The 14,889-nt window shown below is 43.0% G+C and overlaps 1 protein-coding gene across 1 annotated transcript; it reads right to left on the bottom strand.

The window, feature by feature from the left end:
- Nucleotides 1-3,389: 3,389 nt before the first annotated feature.
- On the bottom strand, nucleotides 3,390-13,361 carry LOC306751424 (macrophage mannose receptor 1; the record flags this gene model as incomplete). Its single annotated transcript, XM_079234990.1, has 31 exons — nucleotides 3,390-3,402; nucleotides 3,520-3,594; nucleotides 3,758-3,828; nucleotides 3,912-4,081; nucleotides 4,519-4,743; nucleotides 4,823-5,000; nucleotides 5,080-5,285; nucleotides 5,365-5,519; nucleotides 6,390-6,505; nucleotides 6,616-6,729; nucleotides 6,840-6,994; nucleotides 7,207-7,380; nucleotides 7,508-7,513; nucleotides 8,224-8,368; nucleotides 8,468-8,625; nucleotides 8,763-8,897; nucleotides 8,980-9,126; nucleotides 9,227-9,364; nucleotides 9,481-9,513; nucleotides 9,621-9,731; nucleotides 9,846-9,965; nucleotides 10,216-10,383; nucleotides 10,487-10,534; nucleotides 10,624-10,768; nucleotides 10,950-11,032; nucleotides 11,169-11,327; nucleotides 11,409-11,510; nucleotides 11,604-11,723; nucleotides 12,097-12,179; nucleotides 12,875-13,010; nucleotides 13,349-13,361. The coding sequence occupies 31 exons, from the start codon at nucleotides 13,359-13,361 to the stop codon at nucleotides 3,390-3,392; spliced, it is 3,702 nt and encodes a 1,233-aa protein (XP_079091116.1).
- Between the last annotated feature and the right edge of the window lie 1,528 nt (nucleotides 13,362-14,889).

Genomic DNA, 14,889 nt, shown 5'->3' with positions numbered 1-14,889 from the left:
CCAAGTAGTCCTTAAAATAAAAACAAAAAGACATGGGTAACATTGTTCCTTTTCCCATTTCTACACTCACAGTTGTGGTCCCTGGTCAGTCCGATCCATACGTTGTGATATTTGGTGTAGTTGAGGTTCCTGATGAACTCAACCTCCGCTCTGCTGTGCAGGGACGCCAGACTTGCCTTGACCGTCTGGCAGTAGTGGAGGGAGTCCATCCAAGAGAAACCCTGCTTGCCGTTGTACACGTAGTAACAGTAGCGGCCGTAGGGAATCCAGGATGGCAGACATTTCCCATCACCAGGGGCGGGAGTCGGTGGCAGTTTCTCTGAGACACAAATTAAGTTACATCATCAACACTTTAGGTTTTATACCTTTTTTAAATTAGGCTTATTTTGTGAGAAAAGGAAGAATAAAGTCGGTTGCATTTGTGTTAGAAACCTGAGGAGATCTTGCAGACGTAGGGCTTAGCTTGGTCACACTTTGTGTCGTTCCAGGTCCCGTGGAACGCACGCGAAGCGTGCATACTAACGCAGCCCTCGTCCTCAATGTTGCTGGGCTCTCCAGGCCCCCACTGAGTGAAGAAAACTGGCCAGCCATCGGTCCACGTGTAGGAGCCATCTTCCTGCGTTACAAGAAAATATTAGCTTGGGTCAGTTCACTCAAAATTACAAATATTTTCCCACAAAAAATAACTGTCCCCTCTTAACTTTTTGACACGCTTACATTTCATTAAGTGTAACGCCCGGTGAAATCAAATTATTCGCAATTTCACGAAAAAAAGGTAAAGATGATTCAAATAAATGCAATTTTGCGCAGCAGAATTTACTTCTCTGATGATATATTAATCAAATAAAACCCATCAGATTTATCTTGTGACCCTTTGGAAGGTCTATGCTGGGAACCACTGGACTAAACTACCCAACTGTAAGTAGCTACAACAGTTAAGTCCAACATGCACATTGATGAATCAGTATGAACAATCTAACAATGTAATGTATATTAATATATTAGTCACCTGGGTACTTTTTCATTTTATACTTTTATGTGCATTTACTGATTTTCCTTCTGTACTTTTACTAAAGTAGGATTTGAATGCAAGACTTTTACATGTGATTAAGTATCTTTACATTTTTGTCTTAATATATTTACGAAGAGTTACTGGGTTGTTTGGTGTGACCTCACACTTGATAGGTCGGATAAATCTGAAACCAAGTTTTCTGGGATTTTAAAGTATTTTCTTAAATTTCCCCCTCCCTAACGGCACCTTGCGCCTGAGTCCGATCCAGGCGTCGGCTTTGCCCTGCACGACCACTCCAGCGACGAAGGCCTGGTCATAGCTCATGTCGATGCTGGCCAGGTCGCCTCCCTCCTGCTCACAGGCCGTCTGAGCCGCGTCCCACGTCGCCGGCACCTCCACCAGCTTGTAGCAGTTCAGGTACCAGGAGATGTATCCCTCCGGACACGGGCTCTTGGTCGGGGGCGGAGGGTTGATGCTGCTCGCTGGTGTGGAAGCAGATGAAGCAATGTCGGTAAGTAAGGCCTGAACAGGGATTCAGCTGCGATATGTTTGACATGTTTTTTTCCCTGTAATTCCCGTGACTAAAAGGAAATTAAAGTTATTTCAGCAGAAAGAAAAACAATTGGAACGTTTACTGACATTTCTTCCTCGAGCAGACAAAGCTCTGATCTTTTTGACAGCCGTCATCGTTCCACCTGCCGCTCATCAGGTGTCCGTGAGCCATCGCCACGCAGTGCTCCTGTTGAGAAAGACGAGAGAGCTTCAAGCTATCGCAACAGAAACGAGATATTTACCCCCCCCCACCCCCCCAGGGCGACTGTTATATAACACTGTAAATTATAGGTTGTTTTATGGATTTTTTTAAATAAAAGCCCCAAACTGCTGTAATTGGATGTATTGAACGCCTTAAGTAATATACAAGTGAAATATATGGTTTGGTACATGAGAAAATTCAAATAGCCCAAATGGGTCCCAATGAGATCTCACCTGAATTTTCTGAACTAAAACCCTCTCTAACTTTGTTCTGTTTCACTTTATCAAAGTCCACCTTTGCAGAGAGAATGTTCACACATTGTGCTATGATTTGGGAGAGGTTTACACCTTACTGCTGCATCATTTCAAATAAATAATCATCCTGAAAGTGCTTTTTTTCTAGGTGGACTTGAAACCTTTTAATTTTTTTCTGTGTGTCATCTTCATTTACTCTTAACCAGTAACATATATACTGATATTTACACATCTGAACAACATCTCACATGTGTAGCCTTCTATTATAACACCATTATTCAAATAGCCCTAGTGGTTGTAGAGATACACCCTTTTTAGTTTGGGTATGCAATTTTCGAGCAGAGGCCTAAAAATAGGTTGGTTTTGATGTCGTTTTTAGTCCCGCCTGCTAGAGTAAAACAGGTTCACAATATCTTCCACCTGCTTCGCTCTAATTATGAATAACTCTGTAGAGGTAAAGTATCCTCACTGCTCCTCCTGCATTGTTGGGCTCCTTTTCGTTCCAGTTGGTGTACAGCACAGGGCTGAACCCGTCGCTCCAAGCGTACTGATTCTCTTGCAAGCGATCCGACAGGCCGATCCACGCGGGAAGCTCCAGGTCCCTCAGGTAACTGGAGACAAAGTCTGGAGGAGAGGAGATGATCTAAATATAGAGAGTAGTCTTTTTGACCTGCACTGTGAACTTCTCATAGATTCAGCTTACCGTTCTCGTACTGGTTGTCAATAACGGCCAGGTCTCCTCCCTGTTTTCTGCACCAGCTCTGAGCATAAGTCCAGTTTGCTTTAATGTCATTTTTCTTCCCTTTGAACATGAAGCACTTGTCCTTGAAACGCATCCAATCTGCAGAGAAGGAAGGTAAATAGGTTATATAATAGTTCATAGATAATTATAGGGTTGTATAATTAGTTACAGCTTGAATGGTGTATGTAAAATAAACTACTTTTAATGCAATAACGAAATGACAATGTATAAAAAGCAATGGGTAAGAAGGGACAGGAAGCTTCAAACAAAACCCAATATTTTTGTGTGTCTCGCTATCTGGACAGGACTTCAGTCCCGGGAATTAAAGACCCGAGGAATCAAAACACTGAACCACATTGATGCAATGAAAAAAACATTTAAAAAGAGTAAAATAAGTAAAATTCTCACAGTCTGTCAAAGTATAAAAAATATCTACGTTTAAAATGTATTAATACAAAATAAAAAAAGAACACATCATTTAGTATCTTTTATGTTTGTATTCAACGTGTGCATGTGCTACCTGCAGGGCAGTTGCCCTCCCAGGGCTGTGTGGGTGGAGGAGGAGTGTGGTGATCTCCAGGGAACTTCTTACAGACGTAACCTGCACCAGCCCGACCACAATTGGCGTCATTCCATCCACCTTAAGGAGCCGGAGTTCATGGTAAATATCACCAACGAACAGTCCAATCAGTGAACAGTTCAGCACAATAAATAAAATGGAATTGTAATACCTTGATGTCTGTTCATCTGAACACACTGTTCCTCCCCATTGGCGTTGTTGGGCTCACCTGGACCCCAGTGAGTGTATGTCACCGGGGTGAAGTCCACCCACCTGTGCAGGTAAAACATCATAAAACATCTGGAGCAGGATCTACATTGTGCCGTTGCAGTGATTTGGACAGTAAAATACACATCTACTGTACAGACTTCTAATTTTGGGGAGATTTTTTTCCTTCAAAGTCACCTCAACACCAATCAGTTAAAAACACACATACTTGTATTGTCCACCCGCAATGCCAAACATCATCATTCCAATCCAAGCTGCAGCAATCTGGCCCGTCCCCACCTGGAAAATCAGTACAAGGTGTCACAAATCATAATTCAATGGAACATATTACAACACATTCTGCTGAAGAAGAAGAGCCGTACCATGGTGTTAACGTATGCCTGTTCGTATTTGTTGTGGATGGAGACGAGCGAGGCCTTTTCATGGTAGCAGCGAGTCATCGCTGTGTGGAAGTCCACTATGTCGGTGTCGTTGTGGTAGTAGCAGATTTCGTTGACCTTCCTCCAGCCAGGGTTAGTGCCACAATCAGGAGCTGAGGGGTTCAGATATGAGAAAACGAACATGGAGATGATCTGCTCATTACAAAAAAAAAGTGAGGCATTTGACGTGAGTCAAAGTGCATTATTACTTTATTTTGTTCACTGTAAACTGTAATGATCATTTTAGCCTAAAATCTAGTCGGAGCTCTGTCTGCTCAGCGTGTGGATCTTTAAAAAAAATAAAAATAAAGTAACAGCACCACAACTATTTCCACCTCCGTTGCTGTTTTTCACTATACAATATAAATTAATCAGCCACCCACTGAAATCTGAAAACACATCTCTTCGAGAGAAATATTGACATACATGCTGTAACAAAGGTTTCAAACAATCAAGTGGAATTGAAAAAAATTGCCCTCAGCTCTAAGACATTAGGGAAACAAAAACTTGGTCATGCAGGTAGGACAGGTGCATTGTGGGAACAGTTTACCTGGGAGTGGAGGCGGGGGCACTGGGGGCAGGACGGGCGTCGTTCCTTTACTAATCATGCATATCCAGTCCTGGTGAGCGTCACAGTTGAGATCGTTCCACGCCGAGTGGGTCCCGTTGGTGCTGCTCACCATCTCGACGCATTCCTCGCGGCCCTCGTGGTTGTTGGGCTCCCCGTGACCCCAGTTGGTGTGCGAGAGAGGTGTACCATCGGTCCAAGAATAGCCTACAGGGATGGGAATGATTGTGAGGATTTTTTTGTGTGGCCCCAATTATCTCCCACCAGGGTCACACATTATCCTCACCTCCTTCCAAAGGGTTGTGCTTGAGGCCGATCCACTTGCTGGTGCCTTTGCTGTAAAGAGCCAGGAACTCTTCCTCCTCCTGGGTGTGGATGCTGACTAGATTAGCTCGTCTGGAGACACAGTCCTCGTGTGCTGCTCCCCAGCTCTTCTTCATGGACCAGTCCACATTGTGGAAGAGCTGTAATAAATCAGTGCATGAAAATCGACCACCAACCTAAGAATCGTGGTTTTAGCTGTTTAATCGGCTTCCATTATACCCGGTAACAGTATCTGAAGTGAGGCAGAGCTGTCCACCCAGTAACACAGCCCCCTGCAGGCGGGGGAGTCGGGGCCTTGGTGGGTGGGGTGATGTCCGGCCTGGGTTTCTCACAGACGAAGGAGTGTTTCTCTAAGCACTGCTGGTCATCCCAGAAGCCACCAATCGGACCCGTTGTCATGGCCACACAAGTACCGTCCCCGCTATCTAGAGACGAAAAGGACAAATTGTGTCGATACCGTATTTTGCTGTCCAGCTGATATCGGGGTAAGCTTTAGGTGTGTACCTGGCTGGTCTTTGTTCCAGTGAGTGAAGGTGAGGGGCAAGTCGTTGTCCCAGATGTAGTCCACCCCTCCGGTGGTTGCCCCTCGGGCACGCAGGCCAATCCACCACAAGCCGGTCTTCCCCGACAGTGACACTGTGAAATGTGCCTGCTCATAACTGTAGAGGGGCGCAGAGACACGATTGAATCAAAAACTCGAGCCGGCCAGGTCGTTACATTATGATGACGGAACCTTTAAGATGCTAAATCTGCCACTTTTATAAATGCATCTACGGTAGGCTTTTTTTTCCCCAAGATATACAGTTCAGATATTTGGCAGAATATTCTCTGAGGAGAAACTGAAGAGCAACATCTGCAACAAGACTGTTACAACTTTGTCTGCAAATAAAAAGAAGAAACCGACTACATTAATCAAAAGGTGAGCAATACACATTAATGCACACATTATGATTTAAAAGTAAGAGTTTTCCCTTTAGAGCAGGTGTCAAACAAATTTTCACACCGGGCCACATCAGCATTATGGTTGCCTCCAAAGGGCCGATTGTAACTAACACTGTATAAACTACTCCCTAACATATTGTTAAATAACAGTTTTTGCATTTGATTATTGTTTATTCAAGTGTAAAAATATTGTACATGCATTTATGTAAATGTAAAAATATAAGTAAGCAAATGTCTCTGTTATAACAACATACATCCATATTTAGGGTTAAGAAAACCACATTACTCCATCAAAGATCAAACTTTAAAAAAAGAGAATAAAGACAAAGATCAAACGCACGTTATTACATTAACTTTGTTCAAAGCTTTTTTGTCACAGTTGAGAAGGACATAACTGGTCCAACAACTAATTGTGAGCTGTCAGAACATGGGAGAAAGTGTGGTCTGGACCTGCTCTCACATCCCTTTATGTGACATGGGGCACACCTTGGACAACTATGTTTTTCTTGAAGGCTAAATTTAGCGGCTTGAGTTTGACACCTGTGCTTTAGAGGATGATAAAGGAATGGAGATAGGTTGTCACTCACATGTCTCCGATATGCAGCAAGAAGCCATCCTGCTCTTTACAGAAATCTTTCGCATCCGACCAGCTCCTGGTGCTCTCTTCCATCCAGTAGCAGGAGTAGCCGTATGCATCCCAGCCCTGACACACACCACAGTCTCGTTACACAACGTACACATTCTTTCAACAGGCATCATAACTTAAAAAAAAAGAACAGAAAAATAAAGTGTATGGTTAGATGTTTGGCCTACCTGAGGACATCCGTACACAGTGGGCTTTACAGAGGGCACTGGATAATGATCTTTGGGCATTTTGCATATGTAGGTATTGAGCTCTGTACAGGACACATCGTTCCAGCGTCCAGTCTGAAACAGAAATGAAATGAACAATCAAAGAATGAATAAGGATACACTTTGTATTTGTAGTCTAAAATGTATGGTACAAGTGTGTGAGACTGTTTCTCCATTCTTCTCACCTGGTGTAACATCTCAACGCAGTCTTCAGTGAAGCCGTCGTGGTTGTTGGGTTCCCCTGGAGCCCAGTAAGTGAAGGTCACGATGTGTTCGTCAGACCAGGTGAACATGCCAGTCACAAACAGGTCATTCAGACCAGTCCACACGTCATTGGTGGCTGTAAGACAACCCCAAAAAAATGAAATATCCATTAGATTTCTTCATGTGCTTCCTTTTTATTTTCTCTCTCTGTGGGCAGCCTACCAATGGCCACATGCTGACTATGTCCAAATTTAACCAACACCCGTACATTTTTGATATGGGAGTGGATAAGATTATTTTGTTTAATCATTAAACTAGCTTTCATCCCCTTTTTTCCTAAATTCATACCCAGGTACATGTAGCTTTCCAGCCAGCTCTGCTCCGTCATCGACTGGATGGATACCAGTTCAGCACCCAGAATCCTGCAGGTGTCCTGGGCATCATGCCAGGTCTTTTTGTCTTCAAAAGGTTTGTAGCAGAAGTCTCCAAACTCATACCAGTCCAGCCCAGAACACCGTAGCTCTGTAGCACAGAATTTAGAGTCAATGCAATCACCATGAATGGAAAAATACACAAAAACACACACAATGTTCACTTTTTTTATGTATAAAAGAGGAAAGAAAATTAAGGGATTGTAAATGCAACTCACCCCCATCTGCAAAAGTGTAAGACACGGCATAGTTTCCATCATATCTGTAGAAAAATAAACGTGTTGTTGAATTTTCCCACCAGGACTGCACAGCACAAAGAACGGTTTGGCTTGAACCCCGGCGACTTACTGTAACGAGGTGATGCCGTTCCTGGTGGAGCCGGGATAGAAGTTCTGTCCCGCAACTTTCAACAAAGTACAGTCTCCTCCATTCTCGTTTAATACCACTCCAGCATGGATAGCTGCTGCACAGATGTTTGAGTCCTGTTAGAGCAGAGAGAGAAGTAAAGAATTAAATCCTTCCTCAACACTGAACAGAAGTTGCGATACAGAGAGGACAATACGCTCGCATACCCCACGATATACTGAAGTGCCGTACACTCTGTGATAAGAATTGGCACAGCGTGCTGGACAATGGACCCTGAAAGTGACATGATAATCAGTTGCTTCTGTGTGGATGATGTATGGAAATATCACAACAAATGCTGTTATCGTGCAGAACACAAAAAAACATCACTATTTTTAAAAATGTCACTCACGTCATTTTCTCGTTGGCAAAGTTGAAGTTGGGAGTATTGGCGCATGTGATTGCATCTGTTGAAACCATTTTGAATTATTGACCATCAGTGTTTATTTATCACAGTGGACCGATAATAAAACATATTTTCGGGGAATTTGGATGTAGACTTGTAACACTAGCAAATTGGTTTTCTTACAGTCCGGTGAGCATCCTAACACCTCGAAGCGAAGGCCTGCCTGGCCGCTGAACTCCAGTGGGAGGATGCGGACGTAATTCGCTGACACGGGGCTCCCCAGCAGCTGAGTTACTGGACTGTCTCGGTCCGTTGAGCCGAGGAAAAACTGGAAATGATGGAAATCACAGTTTGCTTTTGAACCAGGAAGGCTCTTGACTTCTCTGTAATGTTCACGTTCGTCAGGCGGCCGTCTGTGATTACTTACCTGCCCGTCAGCCGTGTAGTCAGTCCAGCTGGTTCCGTCCATACTGTTCTGGATCTTGAATTTGGTCAGCCAGTGGTCGTTTTGAGGACAACCCTGGACTACTATTCCTGTTACTTTTCTGGTCTGGCCGAGGTTTACCTGGATCCAGCTTGAGGTGGCTGGAGGAGAGCACATTCGATGTAGTATGAGGATAATGTGCGGATTCCAGTTCAACGTCAAGATGCAACTCAGTCTTCAGCTTTAACCATCTATTAAAATATGATTTCATACGTGTGACCGCTGGGTTGGTACGTACGCGTTCCTGAAGGCATCCAGCAGGAATTTCCATTCAAACGGGCTTTGTTGGGAGTGAAGTCACCACTGGAGGAAGAAGCGGTGAGCTGAGTGTCCGTGATATTCCCCGCCTCGACTCCCAAGCCGTGCAGACACACTGCGAGCAGCCAAATCGCAAAACATTAGTATTTCCTCATACTTAAACTACTTTAATGAATCAAAGAAGAGGAAGAGCCCACCTTTTTGTTCACAGCTGTAGACGATCTCAAGATATTTGGAGATTGTGGGACAGGGGTCCACGTCCACATGGGCGTACGCAAAGCAGAAGGCGTGGTTGTCACACAGCTTTCTATACGTAGCTAGGACACCTTCAACATTGCAGCTTCCTACAAAACAGAGATTTCCTTTTGGTTAAACATTGATCAATACTTGCTTTTTCCATTTGATATGATTTACAGAAAACAACCAGTCAGAAGGCAACTATACCACCTTCTGATCCACCCAGGTGTGGACAGACGTCATCGCTCTTTCGTCCGTAGAAAGCCGACTGGATGTTAATTACACTTTCACTTGGACAGTGAAGGACAGCAGAGGAGTCCTGGCACACCAACGCCGTCATGAAACCTGCAGCAGGAGGAATTCGCACATCAAGTTTTTACACGATGACAAATTCATGTTGTTTTCTGATCAAAGCGTATTTTTTGTTGTTTAAGAAGTGACTGATCCAGAGGTATTGTTACCATCATGAGGTGGAGGAGGCTCAGGAGTGTTTCCTGAAAGGAAACGTGAGTGTAGTGTCACAAACATGTATCGACACTCGAAATATCTGTTTGCAAGTGTCAACAACAACAACAACAACAATTAAAGCAACATATCTCACCTCTCCGTTTGCAGATGTAACCTCTTTTGTGCTTGCAGTTGTCGTCATTCCAGTAGCCGTTGTTAATTAGTATCGACAGGCAGTCTTCACCTTCATAGTTGTCTGGGTTACCTGTGAAGAAAGGGAATTCAGTTGTCTTTGTCTCTGTCATTTTGTAGGACAATAATCCTTAAATGTTTTGTTTCTCACAGAAATTGTGCAGAATACATTTGGCTTCAAATTAACCTGCATTCCAGCGAATGTATCTGAAAGGAGAGCCATTTGTCCACTCCCAACCGCCCTCAGTGACGGAGTCATGGCCACCCATCCACAGAGAGATACCTGTCGGACTCAACTGGATCACACCTGAGAGAAAACCACAACGCTTAGTATTAGATACAACAACGTTTATTTCTACCAGAGAGAATTTGGAGAATTTACGGCCCCGCTAACGTGGTTGTCAACAAATAATAACAAATATCCATTTCCTTTTGTACGAGTCAAATTTGTATTTCTACGACCAAACTGCTACCCCAAAGTAAAGCGACACGTAAACAATGATCTAAATACATTAAATAAGTGCAAAAGCAAAAGAGTAAAATGTAAAAAGTCATACCTTGAATGAAGGCCTGTTCGAAGGGATCGTTGATACTGATGAGGTCTCCTCCCTGGTTGACACAGTCGGCTCGAGCCTCGGCCCACGGCCTCATCGACAGGTAGTTGAACAGGTAGCAGTAGTCGTTAAAGGGGTCAGACATCCAAGAACCGCATTTCACATTCCATCCTGTGACAAAAGCAACAGTCAATATATGCACATATCAAGATACACCCATCATCAGCTTCAGATCATGCGTGAAGTGTGCTGATCAGTGTAGTATCAAGTGAACCTGGTCCAGATGTTGGAGGCTGCGGAGGAGGAGGTCCTTGTCCCTTGGCTATGAAGGGACAAGACAAACAGGAGCTATAAAATACAGTCTGTTTTCAACACAAGAGACACTTAAATGAAATGTACAGCGTATCGGACCTTTTTTGCAGATGAACTCCTTTGTGGCGTCGCAGAAGTCATCGTTGAGCATCCCCGCTTCATGGTGATTCATCCCTCTGAGGTTCACACAGTCCTCGTTCCCCTGCCAGTTGTCTGGCTGGTTGGGCGACCATGGGAGCAAGTCCTGAGATCCAAAGAGTCATGATGAAACATTGAGGACAGACGAAGTTCTTCACAAGAGGGATGTCCCATGAGTTTCAAATGCTTGTGGTTATGATTGTTCAAGAGGATTTTATTTCTTGGTTTCAAAATGACATATTACAGTTATGTGCTTCACAGAATATGTCCATGGTTTCATCACTTACTGCAGGAGTTCCATCGCTGTATTTAAACTGGTTTTCATTTTCGATATCATTTAAACCCACCCAGGCTTCCCCTGGCATGTGAGCTGCAGATAAAAAACAAGAACATCAAGCTAATTTTAATTTCAAAACAACAAATTTATATTCACAGCATTCATATAATTTCTCTGTGGATTATTTCACGATTATGGGATGAACCAGAGTGCTTTCTTAGCGGCTCACCAGTTATGAAACTGAGCTCTTCCTCTGAGTGGAAGCTGGCGAGGTGGGCCTGCTCTTTGGTACAGTGAGCCTCAGCATCGTGCCAATTTTTCACCGACTCGGTCTCAAATTGATAACAGAAGTCCCCGTACAACAAATATCCAGCGCCACAGAAGGAATCTGAAACAAAAAACATGTAACGGTTATCAACATATCTTTAGCCAGACACTATGTGAAGAGGAAGCATGAAGTCTGACTGACCGGGAGCTGAAGTAGGTTTGGGGTTCTGTCCACCCGTCATCTCACAAATGAAACCCAAGCTCTTGAAGCAGCTAGTTGTTTCCCATTTCCCCTCATAATTTCCTGGAAGAGAACATAAACTGACGTTGGTCTTGCAATGCCAGCCTCAACTGAAGACATATATTAGGGCTAGAATGGTGAGAGTGCTATTTCTACCTGTGTAGATTTGTCCACAGTCCCAGGTGCTAGCAGTGTTTTTGGGCCAACCAGGACCATAGTTGGAAAAGGTTATTGGGGATTTATCCACCCATTTGAAGTCCCCGTCCTGGTCCTTATCTGGTGACATCACAAACCGGAAGACGAATGAAAAAGGGCCATTTCACAAATCACATTCATCGCAAAGACGGGAGATCTTTGTAGTACTTAATAATAACTACACACTATTTAGCATTAGTAAAGCATGAGGAGACACTTAATTCATCATTAATAAAGCATTGCTCCAACATGAACACTCATTAGTAACTCATTAGTATGCAATTCATAAACACAGTTGTAAATGTTTTATTCTTGATTAATAAGCTTGACTATTATGCGTTTCATGATTGGGTTTTCATACTTTATAAATCATGGATTAGGTCTTTACTCATGCTTTACTAATGCTAAATAGTGTGTCGTTATTATACCGAGATCTTTTTGGTGAGTAGAGTACCTGATAAACCGATCCAGATGTCAGGGACGTCCACTTGGTGAAAGTCCGGAAGGATCGAGTTTATAAAGAACTGTTCTTCTTGACTGCACATGAGGAACGGGACGGAAAAAGACAGACGGGGTAAGATTCCTACTGCTCTCCTGTAGTCCCGCTCAGCTACTCAGTTTTTTAGCCAATTGTTTTGGTTTCCTGCCCACAGCAGGCAGCAGTTTTGAATGAAAAAGCTGTGATAATGGTTCTGTATGCGACCTACCCAGCAACAAACAAGGTAAACAAAGTTTGCTGGCAAATTTAGTCGAGCATTGAGCAACTAAAGAGACAGATATTTCTCTCAGGAGTTAGTAGAGACAAAAAATAGAGCTAAGAGAGTGAATATTGGATATAAAATATATAATGTATAATGGACATTGTTCTGTGTTTTCTTGATGTGTTTATAGGCAACTGGCTAAAACAGTCACCAGAGCAACCTTCATAAGGCATAAATATATTAACGTTGAGTTGTTTGTTTGTTCTGCTGCACAAGTGGGCAAAATCAAACAATGTAAAATTGTAACTTTTGTATTAACACCATGACTGGCAAAAATATAATCTAGTCATGAATACAGCAAACTCTGTCTTTAAAATTGCTACATAGTCGGCATGAAATGTGCTACATTAATAAAGACTATTATTAAGTCTGTTGCTGCAAAATCTCTAAGCAAGGACACTTTGAATTTGTGCCATTTCTTCTTTTAAAAGTGACATTGTTTTGCTCTAAAAGCCAATGCTTCCTTCCTACCTGTTAATAATCAGCAGGTGGGCCCCCTCATCGGAGCACTTGGTGACGGCCTCGTACCAGGTGGTCAGCAGCAGGATGTTACTGACCGACCAGTAACAACTGCCAGTGAAGCTCAGCCAGCCAGGAGGGCAGATGGCTGGAGGAGAGTATTAGAGGAAGAGCAGGATAATGTTCAAGGTAAAAGCAAAAAAAAAAAATCCTTATTGAATTATTGTTTCATGATGAAACTAAGAGATATAATCTTCGCATATTTCCAAAACAATCCATCTTACTGTTCAGTGGTCGTTTACACATGTAAGGACGCTCATATCGGCACACATGGGATTTCCATTTCCCAAATTCCCCCGATGAGTCTTTGATGATTGCAGAACATGAGCCGTCCTGTGGGTCACTGTTGGAGAACTTGTGTTTGAACCTTGATTGCACAAATCAATATTTCAATTTAAATGACGTGTTAAAAATGCGACATCTTACCCTGACGGTTCATCGGCAGCCCAGTTGTTGTACCCCAGAGGGAGCGCGTCACACCAGGTGTAAACAGTGTTTCCTGCTTCAACTTGACATGAAATTTTGTTGCATTTCTGGAGGAAGAAAGCTCATCCTCACATACTCAATATTCATATACAATACTACACGATAAAAAGCCATGTCAGCTTTTTTTTTTTAATGCCACACTATGTTTCCTCTCACCAGTGTGGAAAGCCCAATCCAGAGGTCAATCCATGATGGGTCCAGTGACCCCGTGATAAACTGCTCCTCTTCTGATGAGATAATGGACGCCAGGTCTCCTCCCTCCTGCACACAGTCATGTCTCGCTCCCGCCCAACTCTTCCTGCTCTCTGCTTTCAGCTTGTAGCAGTTGGAGTTGAACTGTGTCCAGCCGTTTAATGAGTCACACTGTGGGCCAGGATTTGCTAAAGAGGAGAAAAGAAAACATGTGACCCCATGATCCAGAGGGACCGCACAGTATCTGGTGTGAACAATTCCTTTATTGAGATTTGGTCAACTTTTCATGAAGATAATTACAAATATTGCGGGTTTTGAATGAATTCAGGACTCAGAAATGAAAACAAGTATTGTTCCACTAGGAGTTAAACATCATTTTTGTTTCTCACGCTGGGGAAAAACAGGTATTAGCGCCACAAAACGAGATTAACATCTAAAACGATACGGACAATAGTTGCTAGACTTACGGTTGGGCTGCTTGCAGATATATTTTCTCGCAACACCGCAGGTCTCATCATTCCACTGTCCAGAACTTGATCCTAATACCTGACCACAGTCCTCACCGGGTTCTTCGCCCCAGTTATCAGGCTGGCCTGGCAACCAGTATCTGAAACAGGAGAGAAGTGGACATTTTAAGTGCTTTTAGATTTACATATGAATGAACTGAATGTTTTTTCTGATACTGCAACAGAATTACATACTGTATGTATGGTATGAAAGCATTTCCATCACTCCACTCCCAGACTCCCTCTGCGCCGACGTCATTCAGGCCTATCCAGTAGATCTCTGTGCCGATTTGTGTACTTAACCAAAACTAGAAATGACAGACGAAATACATTAACCCGGTGTGTAAATTCGTTTTTTTTTTAATTTTGTTTCTGGAGGCCTGTTTTGTGCGTGTCGTCTCACTCTCTCATGAATGTCCAGAACGCTCATCAGGTTGGCGTTCTGCTCCAAACAAAACGCATTCGCCTCCAGCCATGGCTTTACATCCGTTGAAAAGAAGTAACATCTATTCTCATCCTCCCTCCAGCCTGTCTGACACTGGCTGCGGGCTGAAACACAGCAAACTGTTAGTGTGCACATATTTGATGAAAGAAGATGAAGAAACAAATTGCAAGATTGCTTTAAAGATTTTGTTAAAGAATTTTTGTTAAGTGTTAAATTATGCGCATTTGTAGAATGTTTGCTTTATAAAGCAAATGTAATGATGTAATAACATATTTAAGTCAGCAGGAATAGTAGAATAAGCATACTATGATTACTTTTTATGTTTAATAAGTAAAAAG

This window comes from Taurulus bubalis, assembly GCF_910589615.1.
Source record: "Taurulus bubalis genome assembly, chromosome: 19".
Classification (NCBI taxonomy): Eukaryota; Metazoa; Chordata; class Actinopteri; order Perciformes; family Cottidae; genus Taurulus; species Taurulus bubalis.
The sequence above is the reverse complement of the archived record's forward strand: the minus strand, read 5'-3'. Positions and strand labels throughout refer to the sequence as shown.